Here is a 15,368-nt window from a genome sequence, read left to right as displayed (position 1 = left end):
CTCTGCTCCAAAGCCAGGGGAGGGATGGATTTGTGTCCTGGGGAGCTCCAAGCCAGGGGAGGGATGGATTTGTGTCCTGGGGAGCTCCAAAGCCAGGGGAGGGATGGATTTGTGTCCTGGGGAGCTCCAAGCCAGGGGAGGGATGGATTTGTGTCCTGGGGAGCTCCAAAGCCAGGGGAGGGATGGATTTGTGTCCTGGGGAACTCCAAAGCCAGGGGGGAGGTGGATTTGTGTCCTAGGGAGCTCCAAGCCAGGGGAGGGATGGATTTGTGTCCTAGGGAGCTCCAAGCCAGGGGAGGGATGGATTTGTGTCCTGGGGAACTCCAAAGCCAGGGGGGAGGTGGATTTGTGTCCTGGGGAGCTCCAAAGCCAGGGGGGAGGTGGATTTGTGTCCTGGGGAGCTCCAGAGCCAGGGGAGGGATGGATTTGTGTCCTGGGGAGCTCCAAACCAGGGAGGAGATGGATTTGTGTCCTGGGGAGCTCCAAAGCCAGGGGGAAGTGGATTTGTGTCCTGGGGAGCTGCATCCCTTGGCTGGTGACTCCCAAAAGCTGTGTGTGCAGAGCTCAGGGGGTGTCAGGGGTTTCACAGGAGTGCTTTTGTTTTCCAGCAAGACTCCAACAGCAGATACAGCGCCCTGAGCGTGCAGCACCAGATGCTGAAGGTGAGTGACTGGGGCAGCAGGGCACCTGTGCAACTGGTTATGCTGGGGGGACACAGCCTGCTGGCTTCTGGCATCACTGCAGAGTGCCAAGTTTGTGGACAGTGCCTTCCTCTGACTATTAAAATCTGGTTTCCTGCAGTTTTTCCTAGTCAGGCTTCCCAGTGGGTAATTTAATCTTATCAGATACAATTACTGGTAGGGAAGACTGACTTATCAGCCCTCTTGTAGTTTGGCACGTAGGGATTTTCTGAGCCGCATTCAGCAGCTCCCAGGGGGACAGTGCAGCTCTGGGGTGAGGTGACACAGCTCTGGAAGAGGAGCCTGCTCATCACAGAGATCATTTTGTGTTTGGAAGGAGCTGCAATGTGCATGCTTTGAATAATAACCTTCCTGTTATGAATGCTTCCTATTCATCTGCACTTACTAAACAAATTGCCAAAGACAATATTAGCCAGATCTGCAGATACAGAGCTGTTCCAGTGTCCCAACTTGGTATTTGCAGAGTCAACACGAAGAGCTGAAGAAGCAGCACGCTGACCTTGAGGAAGATCACCGAAAACAGGGAGAGGAGTTCAGCAGGACATTCAGTGATCACAAGGAGAGATACCTACAGCTGCAGCAGGAAAAGGAGCAGGAGATCTCCAAGCTGAAGGGTAAATTTAACCTGTGTCTGGCTGCCCATGTTAAATTGGGTGTTTGGCTTTGTGTGGTGTGAGAGAGGCATTTTTTCTCTGTTCTCACTCACAGGTCATTTGTGCATCTTCTGCCTCCTGACAAGTTCCATTTTATTGATGATTTTCTGAGGCCTCTCTCTGAAATCTGTTTGTATGTGCTCTGTGTTTCTGGCTGGGTCACAGAAATAGCAAAAAACCCAGCACTTAAAAGCCTGTCCAGTGTCAGAGGTTGTTGAGTCAGTCTTTAATTTTTAATTCTAAGACTGATATAAACCTGGGAAAAAAGGTTTGCCTCTTCTTGTTTGTAACGAAAGGCAATCTAAGAATATTTGCCACTGCTAGCAGAGATGTAATTGTGCCTCTTTCTGAAGTGATTTTATTTACATTTTATACCTCCCTTTTCCCTGTATGTGCCAGCTCCTCTGGAGCACGTTGCACCTGTACGCTTGGGTGATGAATTCAGTTTTTACTCTTGCCATCCAGTTTCCTGTTGAAGATTCTGGGCAGTTTTCAGGCCTCTTCCGTCCTCATTACACAGTTCCATGGAGCAAAAGGATGGGGCTGTGTCCATCAGAGCCTTCTCTGCCACCTGTCCCTAACACAGGGGTTGGTTCTAGAGCTGTTTGTCTGCACTGCAGGCAGAGGTTGTTTGTTGGCTCCACATCAACATCATGTAAAAAGTGGGAATAGAAGCCTCTGTTCCTGATCCCAGAAGCTTTTGGAGCCATCTCCCTTCCAAAGGAATAGCTGGGTCCTGTGACAGAAAATTGTCACTTGCCAGGTGTGATGTGGGGAAAGAGGGGAGGGTGCCTTCCTCTCTGCCTTTCCAGGATTCAGATTTCCAGAGGGAATTTTGCCATCTGCAGCGCCCAGCAGGAGCAGTGATGCAGAATTCCAGGTGCAGGCTGGGTGCACTGATAGAAAATATCACCAAATGTTATGATTTTCTGCTTGAAAATGGAAAGCTTTTAATAGGGCTGGGGAGAGAAGTAAGAAAAACAAACCATACAATTATTCTACCTAATTTTTACTATAGCACTCGTGTGGGATTTTACGTAGATTGTGTTATAATCTTGATTTTAGTGCTTAGCCTGGTGTTACAAATCCAGCCAGGTTTAAACTCTGTGTTTTTCTCATTTCTTTTCAACAGAATCCCTGTATAACTTACGGGAGGAGAACAGGCAGCTGAGAAAAGCTCACCAAGACATTCACACCCAGCTGCAGGATGTCAAGGTAGGCCTTGCTCTGTGAAGCACTTTAAAAATCATGAGGAAAAAATTTTCCCAAGTTTTCCCAAGTCCAGAACAGGCTGTGCTGTATGTGGGAAAAAGGAGAGGAATAGGCTGGCCTGGATTTGTCTTTGGCCACCTGCGCTTTAGGTGTCTGCCCATAAAAAAATAAAAAGTGTTTAGTATAGAAATCAGGATTTGGTCTTATAAGTTAAAAATTATGTTTTGGCAAAACTCAATGCCAAAACTGATGTTTTCCATCTGTTTTTTTTTTTAATGTTCATCGACATCTACCCCTACTTTTAACTTTATTTTAGTTACGCACATCCTGGCCTCCAAATTGCGTTCCCTGGTGTGCTTGCTTCCTCTGCCTGTTCAATATGCATTCCATGTGAAATAAATAAATTCCAGCTAAGGATTTTCTTTTCAAAATACATTGAATTATCTTCCTAGTTCAAACCCCCCCTAAGTGATCTTTAGAATGAACTTTATGTGAAACGTGTGATGTTCTTCTTTTTGTGTAGCAACAGCATAAGAACTTACTGTCCCAGCACAACGAGCTTGTGGTGACATTGGAAGACCACAAGAGTGCACTAGCTGCTGCTCAGGTCAGAAGGAAAGCAGCTCCTGCTGGCTCTCAGCTTCCCAAATCTGTCTCCAAACCTCTCCTGGCTTCAGGGTGCTGCATGTGCCTCTGGCATGGGGACCCAGGAGTGCATGGCACAGAGGGGCTGCTCCCCAGAGGGCTCAGGGGACAGAGCAGGCTGGGGGCCAGCCCAGCAGTGCATGTGGTCCTGGCAAGAGAGTCTCTGCTTCCCTGGGAGCTGTCAGTGCCTTTCTGTCTCTGTCCTCTCTGATGGAACTGCTGTGAGCACCCTGCACTCTGACCCTCAGATTTATCTCCTAGCCCTGGGTGCTGGTGTCAGATCTCTTCTTGTGTGTGCCTGGGGAGGCTGTGAGGTTTTTATGGATTTCCAGAGTGGGCTGGAAAATGCTCATCCAGTGCCACCCCTGCCATGACAGTGACACCTTCCACCATGCCAGGGTGCTCCCAGCCCCAGTGTCCATCCTGGCCTTGGACACTTCAGGGATCCAGGGGCTGCTCTGGGCAATGCACATCAGTGCAGCAGCAGCAGAGAGTAGATGGAGATGTGTGTGCAGGTATGAAAACTCCAGGTGCAGCTCAGATTAGTTTTTGGAAGAGCCAGCAGCATTAAGTTCCTTAAATGTCACTTTCAAGTGAACCATCCATGAAGCACAAACTGTTGCAGGCTCAGTCAGCTGTGCCAGTACAAGCTGTGGAGGCCACAGGGAATCTGGAAGTGGGAGTGATGTTGGAGCAGAGGAAGACTTTTGGTGAAAGATCACAGGGAAAGGCAATGAGGCAGTGTGAAGTTATTTTTATTCCTGACTGATTTCCTTCATTTAGGCGTTTTCACAGTCCACAAAATCGTTAGCAGCATTAGAAGCATTGAATTTTTTTTCCCCAGTTCTGCTTGTTGTGCCTGTCAGTATGTGTAAGATACTCAAAAAACAGGGAAAGATCAGGAAGGTCCCTCATAGACTGAAAAGAATCATAATCTGCAGTGCTAACCCACACTGACAGCTAATTCTGAGCTCTTCTCCCACTGGCCACATTTGCTGTGTGGTGTGTGCTGATAACATCTGAAATTCCACAAGGCCACATGGACGGGCTGATTTGAGTTTCACCAAGCCCAAAGGGAAGCTCCCCACTCTCCTGGCTTTGATTCAGTTCTTTAATTAGAAAACTTGTGTCACACAAAGCCTCTCTGTCTGCAGCCAGGCTGAGACATTTGTCCCACGCCTTGCACATGCCTTGACAACAGAGGGTATTTCACACTTTTATGTGGTTTCTCCTGCAAACCAGCTGCAGAAAGTCCCCTAGGGATTCTTTCCCAGCTCCAGAAATGATCCCTCTATTTCTGGGTGTATTCTAGACATTGAACACCAGTGGTCAATACTGCACTAAACTGAATCTTTAAAGTGTTTTGGTCTTAGTGCTTTTTCCCAGCCAGGCAGATTAGTTATATATTTTAATAAACCCTGTTTTCTGCCAGTGGCAGCACATTTTAAGCTGTGGCATTGACTCAGAATATTCAGTTGAGTGACTCTGCCGTGTACTCTGCTTTCCCTTTAGGCCATTCTGTTTTAGGAGTCCATAGGCCTGTGGAGGTTCTCAAACACACTCACACGTGCCCTGGAGCAGCAGGGAAACTCTCTGGTGTGGCACCTGTTGTGTGTGGAGCTGATCAGCTTTTATACACCCTGCCCACCCCAAAAAATCCTCTTTAATTGGAAATCTTCTTACTGCAGAGCCAGGGATTGGGGTATACCAAGCCTGCTGGATTTTCATTAAAGCTTTCTGATCCTGTCCAAAGTTAAACAGCAAATCAAATTCCAACATTTTACTGTTGCATTTGAGGAAGCCTTTAGAAATTTACATTTTCCTTCTACTTCTTTTCTTTTTTTCCCTTCTGCTTTCCCCCTTGCTCTTCACCACTGTGACTTTCTTTGCCTCAGTTCTGTATGTTGGCTGTTGTCTTGTCTAACACCTGTCTAAATGTTGAGCACTTGGCATTCTCATGACATGTAGATGTACTTTAAAACTTCTGTTTCTGAAAGAGCTGCACTTCTTTCCACCAGCAAAGGAGAAGTTGTGATGCTTTTGACTTCCCTCACTTTAGTCTGCCAGGAAAGCTTCATCATCCCCTTCTGACACTTCTCCTGCTTGGCATGAATAAAACAACTCCTCTTCTTTGTCCCACAGAGATGTTTTTAATACACTTTGGTATGCATGTGCACTTTGAAAAGATCCTGATGGATCAGTGTCATCTAATGTTTGGAGGAAAAAATTCTATTTTAAAAGCTCCCATCCCTGGAATATCAAGCTTTCTACCACATGTCCTACCAGCAACTTCAAGGTGACTACATTTGATTAAGAAATTAATTTGGACACACTATCATTAACATGTTGGCTTTAGACTCAGGTGGAGGAGTACAAACAGCTGAAGGACACACTCAAAAAAATCCCAAGTTTCCAAGATGCGGAGAAGGAGGAAGGAGGGAAGGAGCAGCTGCCCGAGGCGCGGGGCCCGTCCCCCCAGAGCCGCCCCCCGGAGCCCCCCGCAGCTGGGGCTGAGCAGCAGCAGCAGGTACAGGGCTCCAGACAGCCCAGCAGTGCTTCTGACCCAGCACAATGGCTGAATGTCTCTCAGGAGAGTGTGTTTGACTGTGCACCTCTGTCACTGCTGGAGGAAAGCGGTGAGGAGTGGTTTAATTGTTGAGTGGTAAGGAAATCTATTCATGATGATCTTTTCTCACATGATTAGTCCAGTTTTAAGTGTATTCATGCCAGCTGTTTTAAGAAGTTGCTCAAAACTTAATATTTTTAAAATCAGAAATCTAAAATGTTAGCTATCTCAAGTGTTTCAGAAAGCTTTTAGAAGTTCTGAAGAGATTTTTATTTTATAAGGTTCTTGTGGCACCATTGTAGTCAGTGCATTTAAAATTGGCACACCAAAATTCAAGCAGAAAACGTGTAATCGAGAAGTAAATGTAGAAGTAAAGGAAGAAGTTAAGAAAAACCAGTTGTGATTTTGTTTTACAAGTCAAAATTTAAATTTTTTAAAATAAGAAATCTAAAATTTTAGCTATCTCAAGTGTTACAGAAAGCTTTTAGATGTTCTGAAGAATTTTTTATTTTATAAGGTTCCAGTGGCACATTGGTGAATTTAAAATTGGCACACCAAGGTTCAAGCAGAAAACATGTAATCTAGAAGTAAATGTAGAAGTAAATGTAGAAGTTAAGAAAAAACCAGTTGTGATTTTGTTTTACAAGAATTTCTACAAGAAATAAAAATCATGGAATCATTTATGTTGGAAAAGAACTTTAAGATCTTCGAGTCCAGCCATGAACCCAGTTCTGCCAAAGCCAGCAGTAAACTGTGTCTCTAAAAGACAAAGCTGGCTCTGTAGAATTGTAAGAGTTTTTCATTTTTCAAGTAAAATGAGGCTTAACTTACTCTGTGGTGGTACAACACCTTGTGTAGCTGTAGAGCCACAAACCAGGTTATGACCCCATTTGGCAGAAGGAACTCGTTCCAGAGCAGGCATTTGGCCTTCCTGACAGCAGCTCTAGGCTGCCATAAAGGATCCAAGCCTGTCCTTGGCTCTCTTGAAACTGAAATCCATAAATGTGTTGTACACACATAATCCTGTGTCTGTTTTGCAGAATGAGAAGCCAAGGGAAGGAGAAGAAACAAAGAGCCAGGAGCAGGACAGGGCTGAGCCTTTGCATGTGCAGGGAAGAGCTCATGAGAATGCCAAGGAGCTGAACATCCAGGAGCAGCAGGAGGCTGGAGAGGATGAGGAGCAACGGGCAGAGCAGATGGAAGAAGAACGCAAAAAGGAGCTTGAGGAGGAAGAAATGGAGCAGGCAGGGCAGCCTGAGCACCTGGAGGAGGAGCAGGACCAAGCCCCAGAAGAACATGAATGGAAAAAGCAGGAACAAAAGGAAGAGGAAACCAACATGTTGGGTGATCACCTGCACTCAGAGGTAGGGAGTCTTTTCTAATTGATTAAATCTGCTGTTTCAATGGAGGCTTCTCTTTTCACTGCTGGCCTTGTATTGCAGTCAGCTATTTGTGGGCAGAATGAAGTTTTTATAGAGAGCTTGGGATTCAGAGCACTCGCTGGTTTTTAGATAAAATTACTGTCATGTTTATAGAAAATTTGGGATTCAAAGCACTTGGATGCAATAGGATTCAGGCTTAACTTGAGCACACTTGTATTGCAGTGCTGGCCAGACCTTAATGAACATTAATTCTGCTGATAAAAAGCAGCAGATGGAAAATAAAAAAGAAAAAAAAAGAGCAGCAGACTGAATCCTGTCTCCCACTTTAAACCTGAGGCCTGTGGTAGCTGATGGAGAACTCAGCAGGTGAGAGGGAGGCTGGGATGGAGAACTGCTCTGCTTTGGTAACTTGATGCATCTCAGCAAATTGCAGAGTGCTTTCTTGTCAGAGGTACCTGCCCTCTGCAAACACACTGCCAGCTCAGTGCTCACTGTTGTTTGACAGGGAATTTTAACTGCCAGACAAACATTACTAAAATAACCAGGGGAAGTCAGTGTGCAGCTCTAAATAAAACTAGCAAATAAAACCTGGATTTGCATCCTAGATTGGATCTGCAGTGGAAAGTGTATTTCATTGGTCTCACTGTAGGCTTTGTAAACACTTTCTGTCCTGGTAGATTAATTGTGTCACTCTGGTGTAATGAGGTGCTGAGGAGCTGCAGAGGGTCAGAACAGCAGCAGTGGGTTAAGCTGTGGAGCTGGAGTTAATCTAAGTTATTGCTGAGTATAAAAGGATGTGCAGTGTCTCACTTAAGGCTAAAAGAAGCTCCCCCTGAGATTACCCCTTAAATCAGTGGAAACTTTTTGCTGTCTTATCAGTCAGCAAAACCTCCTTTTACTATGTAATATGTTGGGAGGTTTTATTATTATTTATAGGAAAAGCATGGCTTTCCTTAGCCCACAATCTCCTCTTTCTTCCCTGTGTACTTCCAAACACCCCAACACTTCCAGTCTGTGTTCCAAAAAATGTTTTAACTTCAAGCAGTTAAAAAAACCTTAAAAATAACTTTGCTGCAATTGCATGGAGCTTGTTTTTCCCTCTGGACAGCCTTCTCCCTGCTTGTTTCTGATCACTGAGGGGATGATTAATGTGTGACTAACACGTTTCTGTGCAGGTAACACCGACAAAGAGGCAGAAAGCAGCTTACGAGCAGCAGCTGGAGCAGCAGCACCTTGGAGCGCAGAGAGCAGAGGAGGCCGAGCAGCTGAGGCAGCAGCAGGAGTCCCTGCAGCAGCAGAGGCTGAGGGGGCAGCTCCTGAGGCAGCAGCAGCTCCAGGAGAGAGAGCTCCAGCTGCAGAGACAGGCAGAGCAAGGGGAGAAACTCTTCAACAACCGCCTCAGGTGCGACTCTCCCTCTTGAGCTTGTTGTGCTCTGGGTTTGTGTTGTCAGCTTTGTTCTGCTCCCTTGTTCCTGAGGGCAGATTTCCAGGGGGTTCTGTTGGTTCATTCCTTGAAGAGCTGGAGCTTTGTTCCCTAAAATTCAGAGCCCTGACTTTGCTCTTTGCCTGACCCATATTATTCAGAACTGCAGACTCTACATACAGAGACACAACACAAATTCAGGGTAGCAGCACAAGAAAGTCTCTGTTCTGTCAAGCATTTTTCAGGAAAGGTGATGTGAGAAAATATCAGATAATAGAGCATGAAACTGGGGCTTGCTCTGGCAGCTGCTGAGAGAGGCAGAGCTGCAGGTGGGGAGTTTGTTTATTAAAGCAGAAAACAGACATTTGGAACTGAAATGATGCTTGGCTTTTGGTGTTCTCAGCCAACAGGCTCATTATGATAACATGGACCAGGACATTGTACAAGGGGAGGAAGAGCAAGGTATTCAGGAAGAGGAAGGAGGTAAGAGAGAATTTCTGTCCCTGCCATGCTCACAGGCTCCTTGTGTACTGCCTTGCATGGGAGACTTTAATATTCATTTCATATCCAGATTGGATTCAAGTGAAACATAAACTTGCAATTTAAAACCAGAAGCTCAAATAACCATGGCTGAACTGACTGAGTGAAATAGAGGAATTACTAAAGATCATATCCACATTCCTGAAAGGAAAAGTGTCCTTTTGACTGAGCTGCTATTACCAGGCTCTGTGGATCTTGGTTATGCTCCTGACTCTACCTATAGGTTTGTTTGAGCTCTTTAAATTACAGAATCGTGGAATTGTTTGGGTTGGAAGGCACTCATCTCATTCCACACCCCTGCCATGGACAGGGACACTTTCCACTAGCCCAGGCTATTCAATGCCCCATCCAGCCTGGCCTGATCCTTTAATTTCTGTTTCCTATTAGGAGTAAATCAATTCTGTGAGCATTATCTGTTTGTGTAGGGGCTTCCCACTGCTAGAAGCAGTGTCTTGTCTGTAGGAGACTCTTAAAGGGATAACTAAAAACTGCTGTAGAACAATAATCACCTAAAAAATTCCCCAGCTTATGAACACGACAACCAGCACCAGGATGAAGGTGAAGATGATGATCAGAATAATGCAAATGAACAGCAGGAAGCAGAACATCAGGCAGAAAATCAGCAGGCTGATGAATCAGTAAGTATGAATTAAGATGCTGAGGGTTGCAGTGTTACTGAAGTGAGAACCCACAGGTCTCGTCTGACATAATTGCACCTTATAGAAATGAGATAAGCAGAGGTCTGCTAGGAAGACAGGCTTGACAGTTGAAAACAGCATCTAAAATCTATTTAAAGGTGTCCTTACTCATTTGGGAAGAAATAAAAGGAAAAAGCTCCCTTGTGGGAAGCAAGGTGTTTATTTCCACATTCCTTTGCTGTGTGCTTTCAGTGGAATAAAGGATTTGGTCTTAGCTGGGACTTGAACAGGTACATCTGGCTTCAAAAAATGCCAGCAGTGCCCAGTCAAAATGAGAGGGGATGGGATTTTTCATGCTGTCATTAATTAAAGGCCAGCTCAAGAGCTTCTGTAGCCAGCTGGAGTCAGTACAGAGGTGTGAGGTCCTGAAAGAGGATGTAGGTCAGCACTGACCTGAGCCCTGATACCAACTGCACAGAGACCTGGGGCAGGAGAATCACCCTGGGCCTTGCCCCAAACTCCAGCTTACCTGGAGCTGTCCACATCAAGTGCACCTTCCTTACTCCCCTCCCATTCAGCAAATTAAGTACAGTGAATATTTCTAAGGGATCTTTAACTTGTTGTCTATAAAGATATAAAACTGCTTTAATTGAATGATAAGCAGAAAATGCTCCTTTTCTGCCTGGCAAAGGTGAAAAGTGTTTTGTTTTCTTGTAGACATAGCCAAGGTCAACAGAGCAGGACAGGCTGATAGTGAATGATGCCATCAGCTCTGTGGAGCTGTGAGCATTCAGCTCTTATCTTTGTTCACATGGCCTTATCAGGCACTGTCAGCTGGTCAGCAAACACAGGCTGTGCAGCAGCTCTGGGACAGAATTCTGTGGGTTTCAGCAGACAGGTGCCTGCACCTCTGTCCCTGCTCATGCTGAGGGCTCAGTGAGCCCTGCAGAGATTCCAGCTGCTCCCCGTGGGGATGGAGCTGGCTCTGACAGCCCATGCTGCTGTTCTTTCCAGGGAAATGCAGCTGGACCATGGGCTAAAAGTATTTAACACTCCCTCCTGTAAATTACAGAAGGCAGCCATGGAAGATGTGAATCCTGCTGATGACCCCAATAATCAGGGAGAGGATGAATTTGAAGAAGCTGAGCAAGAGAGAGAAGAAAACCTGCCTGAGGAGAATGAGAAGCACAAGGAAACGGGTCAGAAACAAGGACATCCAGGAATGGAGGAGCACTTGGTGGTGGGTAAAGGCAAAAGAGGCACCTCTGGGGCTCCTTCAGGAGGCTAAAGCTGCACATTTCAGCTGTGCTGGAGCTGTAAACTCCTCCAGGCTGAGAGAGTCTGAATTTTCATGGCATTGGTCTACAGTGGGGTGATTATTCCATTGTCTTCCTGCTTAGTATGGAAAGTCTTGCTTTATTCTGTGAAGTGATTTTTTTTATATTCATCCTGCTATTTTTTAATTGAGGGCAACTTTAAATCACAGAGCTGGGCTCTCACTGCTGCTAATGAATGCACTAAAACTTCTCCTGCCATTATTGTTACTTCAGCTTTACAGAGAGCTTTAGTTCCAGAACAAGAAGCTTTAATCTTCAGCCCTCTGGTTATTAGACAAGCTCATAGGTCTGAATTTTTATGTGATCTTTGTGCAGATGGCAGGAAATCCAGACCAGCAGGAGGATAATGTGGATGAACAATACCAGGAAGAGGGAGAAGAGGAGGTAAGAACACAGACCCAAGGCAGGTGTAGGCTCAGGCAGCAGAGCACAGCTCCATTAACACTCTTTGGTGCCTTTTGGACCTGCAGGATGAACCCAAATGACTTTGTTTGACTTTAGCAAACCTGGGAAGTCTTTGCCATTGCTCTGCTGTCCCCTTCTGGATACACTCTGGGTTACTCATGCTCCTGTGCTGCAATCCATTAGTCTTCCATGCCACACAGCATTAATTGGGCAATAATTGAAAAGATTAAGCCTTTCACAACACAAGTAAAATTTCCTGGAAACCTCAAGGTCACAGAAAACCTCATTAATCTCTAATCACACAGTGCAGTTCTGAGCAAACTGCTTCCTTGGCCACTTACTCACTCTGTAGCTGTGACTTTGATTTATCTGTGCTCCTCCTGAGCAATCCAAGCTGCAGTTCCTGGAGCTGCTCAGGAAGCTGACAGCACATGGAGCTGGAGCAGAGAGGGAGGGAAGGGACTTTCCCCTTCATGTCATGCTCATTGTGCAGGCACCACCCTGAGCCCCTCAGCAGTACCTGATCAATTCCTATTTCTGCTTCCCACAAAACCCCTTTCAAACAAAGCCCTGGAATTGGCTGCTGTCACTCCCTCATGGGGAGCACTTTGGATTAGCTGGGATGCACTTAGCAAAATGCTGCTGCTCACATCCAAGCAGGACACTGGGAGCTGGGCAGAGCTGGCCTTTGGCAGCTGCTCTTTGGCTTCCAGGAACCATTTATACACATCTCAGAAAGGATGTGCCCACCGTGCTGAGTGGGAGCAGGGAAGAGGCAGCAGGGATTGAGTGAGCAGTTAAGAGAGAAAAGAGATGCTGCAGTGGGGATCAGTTCCTTTAGTGGGTGGACTCAAATATTGCAGTTCAGATCTTTCCCAAAGTGACCCTGGTGTGATGGATGCCTCTGACCCAGCTCACAGGACACTGTTTGGAGCAGACAAGCACAGCAGCACTTCCCAAAAGGAAATCAAGTTCACTCCAAAAGATTCCTCTTTCAAATTTGCACCTAATATGGGAGGTGGGGCATGGAATGGAGGGAGAGCGCTGGCAGAACAAAATGGAATGAGAGATCCAAAAGCTGAATATCAGGGAGACATTCAGCATGACCTGCTCTCTCCAAGGAAGAGATTGTCTGTGAGAATTGTATTTAAAAGTTAGATGCTCTCAGAGGAAGTGAGTTTCCTGACTCTTGGGTGATTATGGCTCTTTTTATCCTCCTTTAACCTCTCCCTGCTCTCTTCTCCCTTCTTTAGAATCTTCATTCTGTAAAAATACCACATAATATCATTCTGTAAAAATATTCTGTAAAAATCTGTGAACATGTGCCCAGTTGTGGCACAGGCCGCTCTTTGAAAGGCAATTAAACCACACAGAACATCTCTTGTGCTTTGCAGGTGCAGGAGGATCTGACTGAAGAGAAGAAGCGAGAGCTGGAGCACAATGCTGAGGAGCCCTATGGGGAAAATGAGGAAACTGTGAGTTCTGTGCAAGGGCTCAGGGACAGGATCAAACCCTGACCACACTGCTCATGGCACAGGGATGTGACATCATAATTGTCCTAGCTTGCTTTGGGCCATAGAGCTGAACATTTCTTGCTGTCCCAACTTCCGTTTTGCTCACCCTTCCACCTCTGTGTCAATTCGTGCTCCCTGCAGGCTTTGGAAAATCTCTTTTTTTCTGTTTCTGCCCATCAGCTCTCACAACTCCAGCTGAAAATCATTTCACTGCCCTAAAATAAGCTATAAGGAAACTGGCACTGCATCTGTTGTAAGTTTGTTTTGTTTTGTTTTCCCCAATCAGGCAGATGAAAAGAATAACAGAGGGACAGACCAAGAGCAAGAAATGCAAGAAGACAACAACCAAAAAGCAATTCATGAAGAAAATTATGAGGAGGAAGAGGAGGAGGAGGAGGAGGAAGGCAGAGCTGTTGCAGCAAAAACTCGCAGACGAGGGGAGATGTAGTTCCTCCCTTCATTTTTCTTTTTCCAGTACACAAATTCCTGTTGTCTTTTTGTTTTTTTAACCAACTTTTTTTAGGGTATTTAATTTCAAAAAAAGAAAAAAGAAAAGCTTGTGTTTTCCACTTTTTACTTTTCTATTAGGTGCTGTCCTGTGTTTATATGAATGCATTATTTTGATACTCTAGATTAGGATTTCTTTTCTATCCAGGCTGTACATAACCAGACATCCTCTAGGTTGGATTTTTTGTAACTCTGGGCACGGTTTATAGAGGCCATTTTGGATACACTTTCACCTTGTCCAGGCCTGACAGAATGTTTGGTGTCATGTCAGGTGCACTCACCACTGAGGGAATATTCCTAGTGCCTAAATCCAGGTGACTTCAGTCACTCCAGCTCGTTGTCTTCCATGGATTTATTCTGACTAAGGGCTGCAAATTCCTTGTAACCTCACAAAGCCAAGCACAGGCTGTGCCCTTTGCAGGACCAGGCCTTTTCTAGGTGCAGAACAGTTATAAAATATGCAAATTTTACAAGCCTTCAGAATGCAGCCAAGTTGCCAGCTGTTAATTTTGGCAGCTGTTTAGATACGGTTCAATTATGCATTTATTTTAATGAGCATTCCCAGGTACTTCAATTACAGGCAGTACCTGGCTGCTCATGCAAATGGGGCTGTGCTGAGAGGAGCTGGGAGCTGAAAACCAATTTAGACTTAGAGCTCCATTATGCCAAGTCAAAACACTACAGGTGTCACAGGGATGAAGATTTACAGCAGCAGCAGCAATCTCCTTGTCCTCATTAATATATAAAATATTTGACCAGAACCAGAATGATGTTGCCTCAGTGCCATGTTTCCTGGAGGGTGTGGTAGCTGAGCTGACACAGTTGGTGCAAGATGCTGAACTTAAGGCCTTTACCTTCTTTTTCCTTATTTATTTACAAAAATCTGCTGGAAGGATTTCTGTGTGCCCCAGGGTGAGCCTCAGACTCGAGCCAAAGCCCACAGAAGTTGTTTAGCAAACATCTCCAGCACTGCATGCTGAAACCTGGGGAGGGGAGGGGGGGAAATGACACAAGAATTGTGCCTTGGTGTGGGCTACCCTGAACATAATCCCAGTGCATGAATTATACAATATTTGTATTGGTACAGACACTAGTTATTTAATATATGTTAGAGGAGAATGGGAATCTGGATTTCCCAGGCTATGCCCCATTGCTGGAAATGAGGCACAGGGGAGCTCCCCATCAAAGGCTGTGTTAATATATAAAGAGAGGGAGTGGGGGTTTTTCCCTTTGGGGTTTTTTTTTTAATAATGATGCATAGCAATGTTTTCAGTTCAATTTTTTATATGAATGTAATTTAATTCATTTTTCTACTAACTTGATTATATTATGTTTTATAGTTGGTTTCCATTCATTGCAATTTTCTTAATTGTCCCAGATCCCGTGCTTCTGTTTCATAGGAAGATTTTTGTCAGTGAGTATTTTGGGTTTTCTAGTTACCATAAATCAGATTTACCTTATGTATAAAAAAAAAGTTTACATGAGACTGTAAAATGTATAATATGTACATAATCTTCAGAATACAATTATTTTGGTAAATTGGCCTGTATTTTTAATGTCATGGTTGCAGTATTTAATTATTTGAGGCATAATAAAACTTGACTGCAGTCAATAAACTGGAACGTAGTTACTGATCTTTCACATGCTGAGGGTTTGTGTCAGTTTTCCTCATGATGTGTTTGGATTTCATTTTAATACAGGAAGCAGGGGAAGGGATGGAGCCCTGGCAGCATTTTCAGGGAAGTGGAATATTTTTATTAATGATATTTCCCACCTCTGTGCCTGACAAGGGTCAGAGTGCCAGACCCAGAGGACCATGGGGTAGCTGAGCTGCTCCTCATTGCC

At 45.1% G+C, this 15,368-nt stretch overlaps 1 protein-coding gene across 2 annotated transcripts in view; it reads left to right on the top strand.

The window, feature by feature from the left end:
- Nucleotides 1-15,138, top strand: part of GOLIM4 (golgi integral membrane protein 4) — a 29,518-nt gene extending 14,380 nt beyond the window's left edge. The window contains exons 4-16 of one of the 2 annotated variants that reach the window (XM_030954756.1): nucleotides 609-662; nucleotides 1,165-1,315; nucleotides 2,487-2,569; nucleotides 3,090-3,173; nucleotides 5,568-5,738; nucleotides 6,818-7,141; nucleotides 8,335-8,561; nucleotides 8,986-9,065; nucleotides 9,648-9,760; nucleotides 10,833-11,000; nucleotides 11,413-11,481; nucleotides 12,897-12,977; nucleotides 13,303-15,138. In XM_030954756.1, the coding sequence (XP_030810616.1) occupies nucleotides 609-662; nucleotides 1,165-1,315; nucleotides 2,487-2,569; nucleotides 3,090-3,173; nucleotides 5,568-5,738; nucleotides 6,818-7,141; nucleotides 8,335-8,561; nucleotides 8,986-9,065; nucleotides 9,648-9,760; nucleotides 10,833-11,000; nucleotides 11,413-11,481; nucleotides 12,897-12,977; nucleotides 13,303-13,464 (1,767 nt within the window). In that variant the 3' untranslated portion in view covers nucleotides 13,465-15,138. The remainder of the gene's footprint in view (nucleotides 1-608; nucleotides 663-1,164; nucleotides 1,316-2,486; nucleotides 2,570-3,089; nucleotides 3,174-5,567; nucleotides 5,739-6,817; nucleotides 7,142-8,334; nucleotides 8,562-8,985; nucleotides 9,066-9,647; nucleotides 9,761-10,832; nucleotides 11,001-11,412; nucleotides 11,482-12,896; nucleotides 12,978-13,302) is intronic. The other variant, XM_030954757.1, reaches the window with a different exon arrangement.
- The last annotated feature ends 230 nt before the right edge of the window (nucleotides 15,139-15,368 follow it).

Source organism: Camarhynchus parvulus, chromosome 9 (genome assembly GCF_901933205.1).
Source record: "Camarhynchus parvulus chromosome 9, STF_HiC, whole genome shotgun sequence".
NCBI classification, from domain to species: domain Eukaryota; kingdom Metazoa; phylum Chordata; class Aves; order Passeriformes; family Thraupidae; genus Camarhynchus; species Camarhynchus parvulus.
The sequence above is the reverse complement of the archived record's forward strand: the minus strand, read 5'-3'. Positions and strand labels throughout refer to the sequence as shown.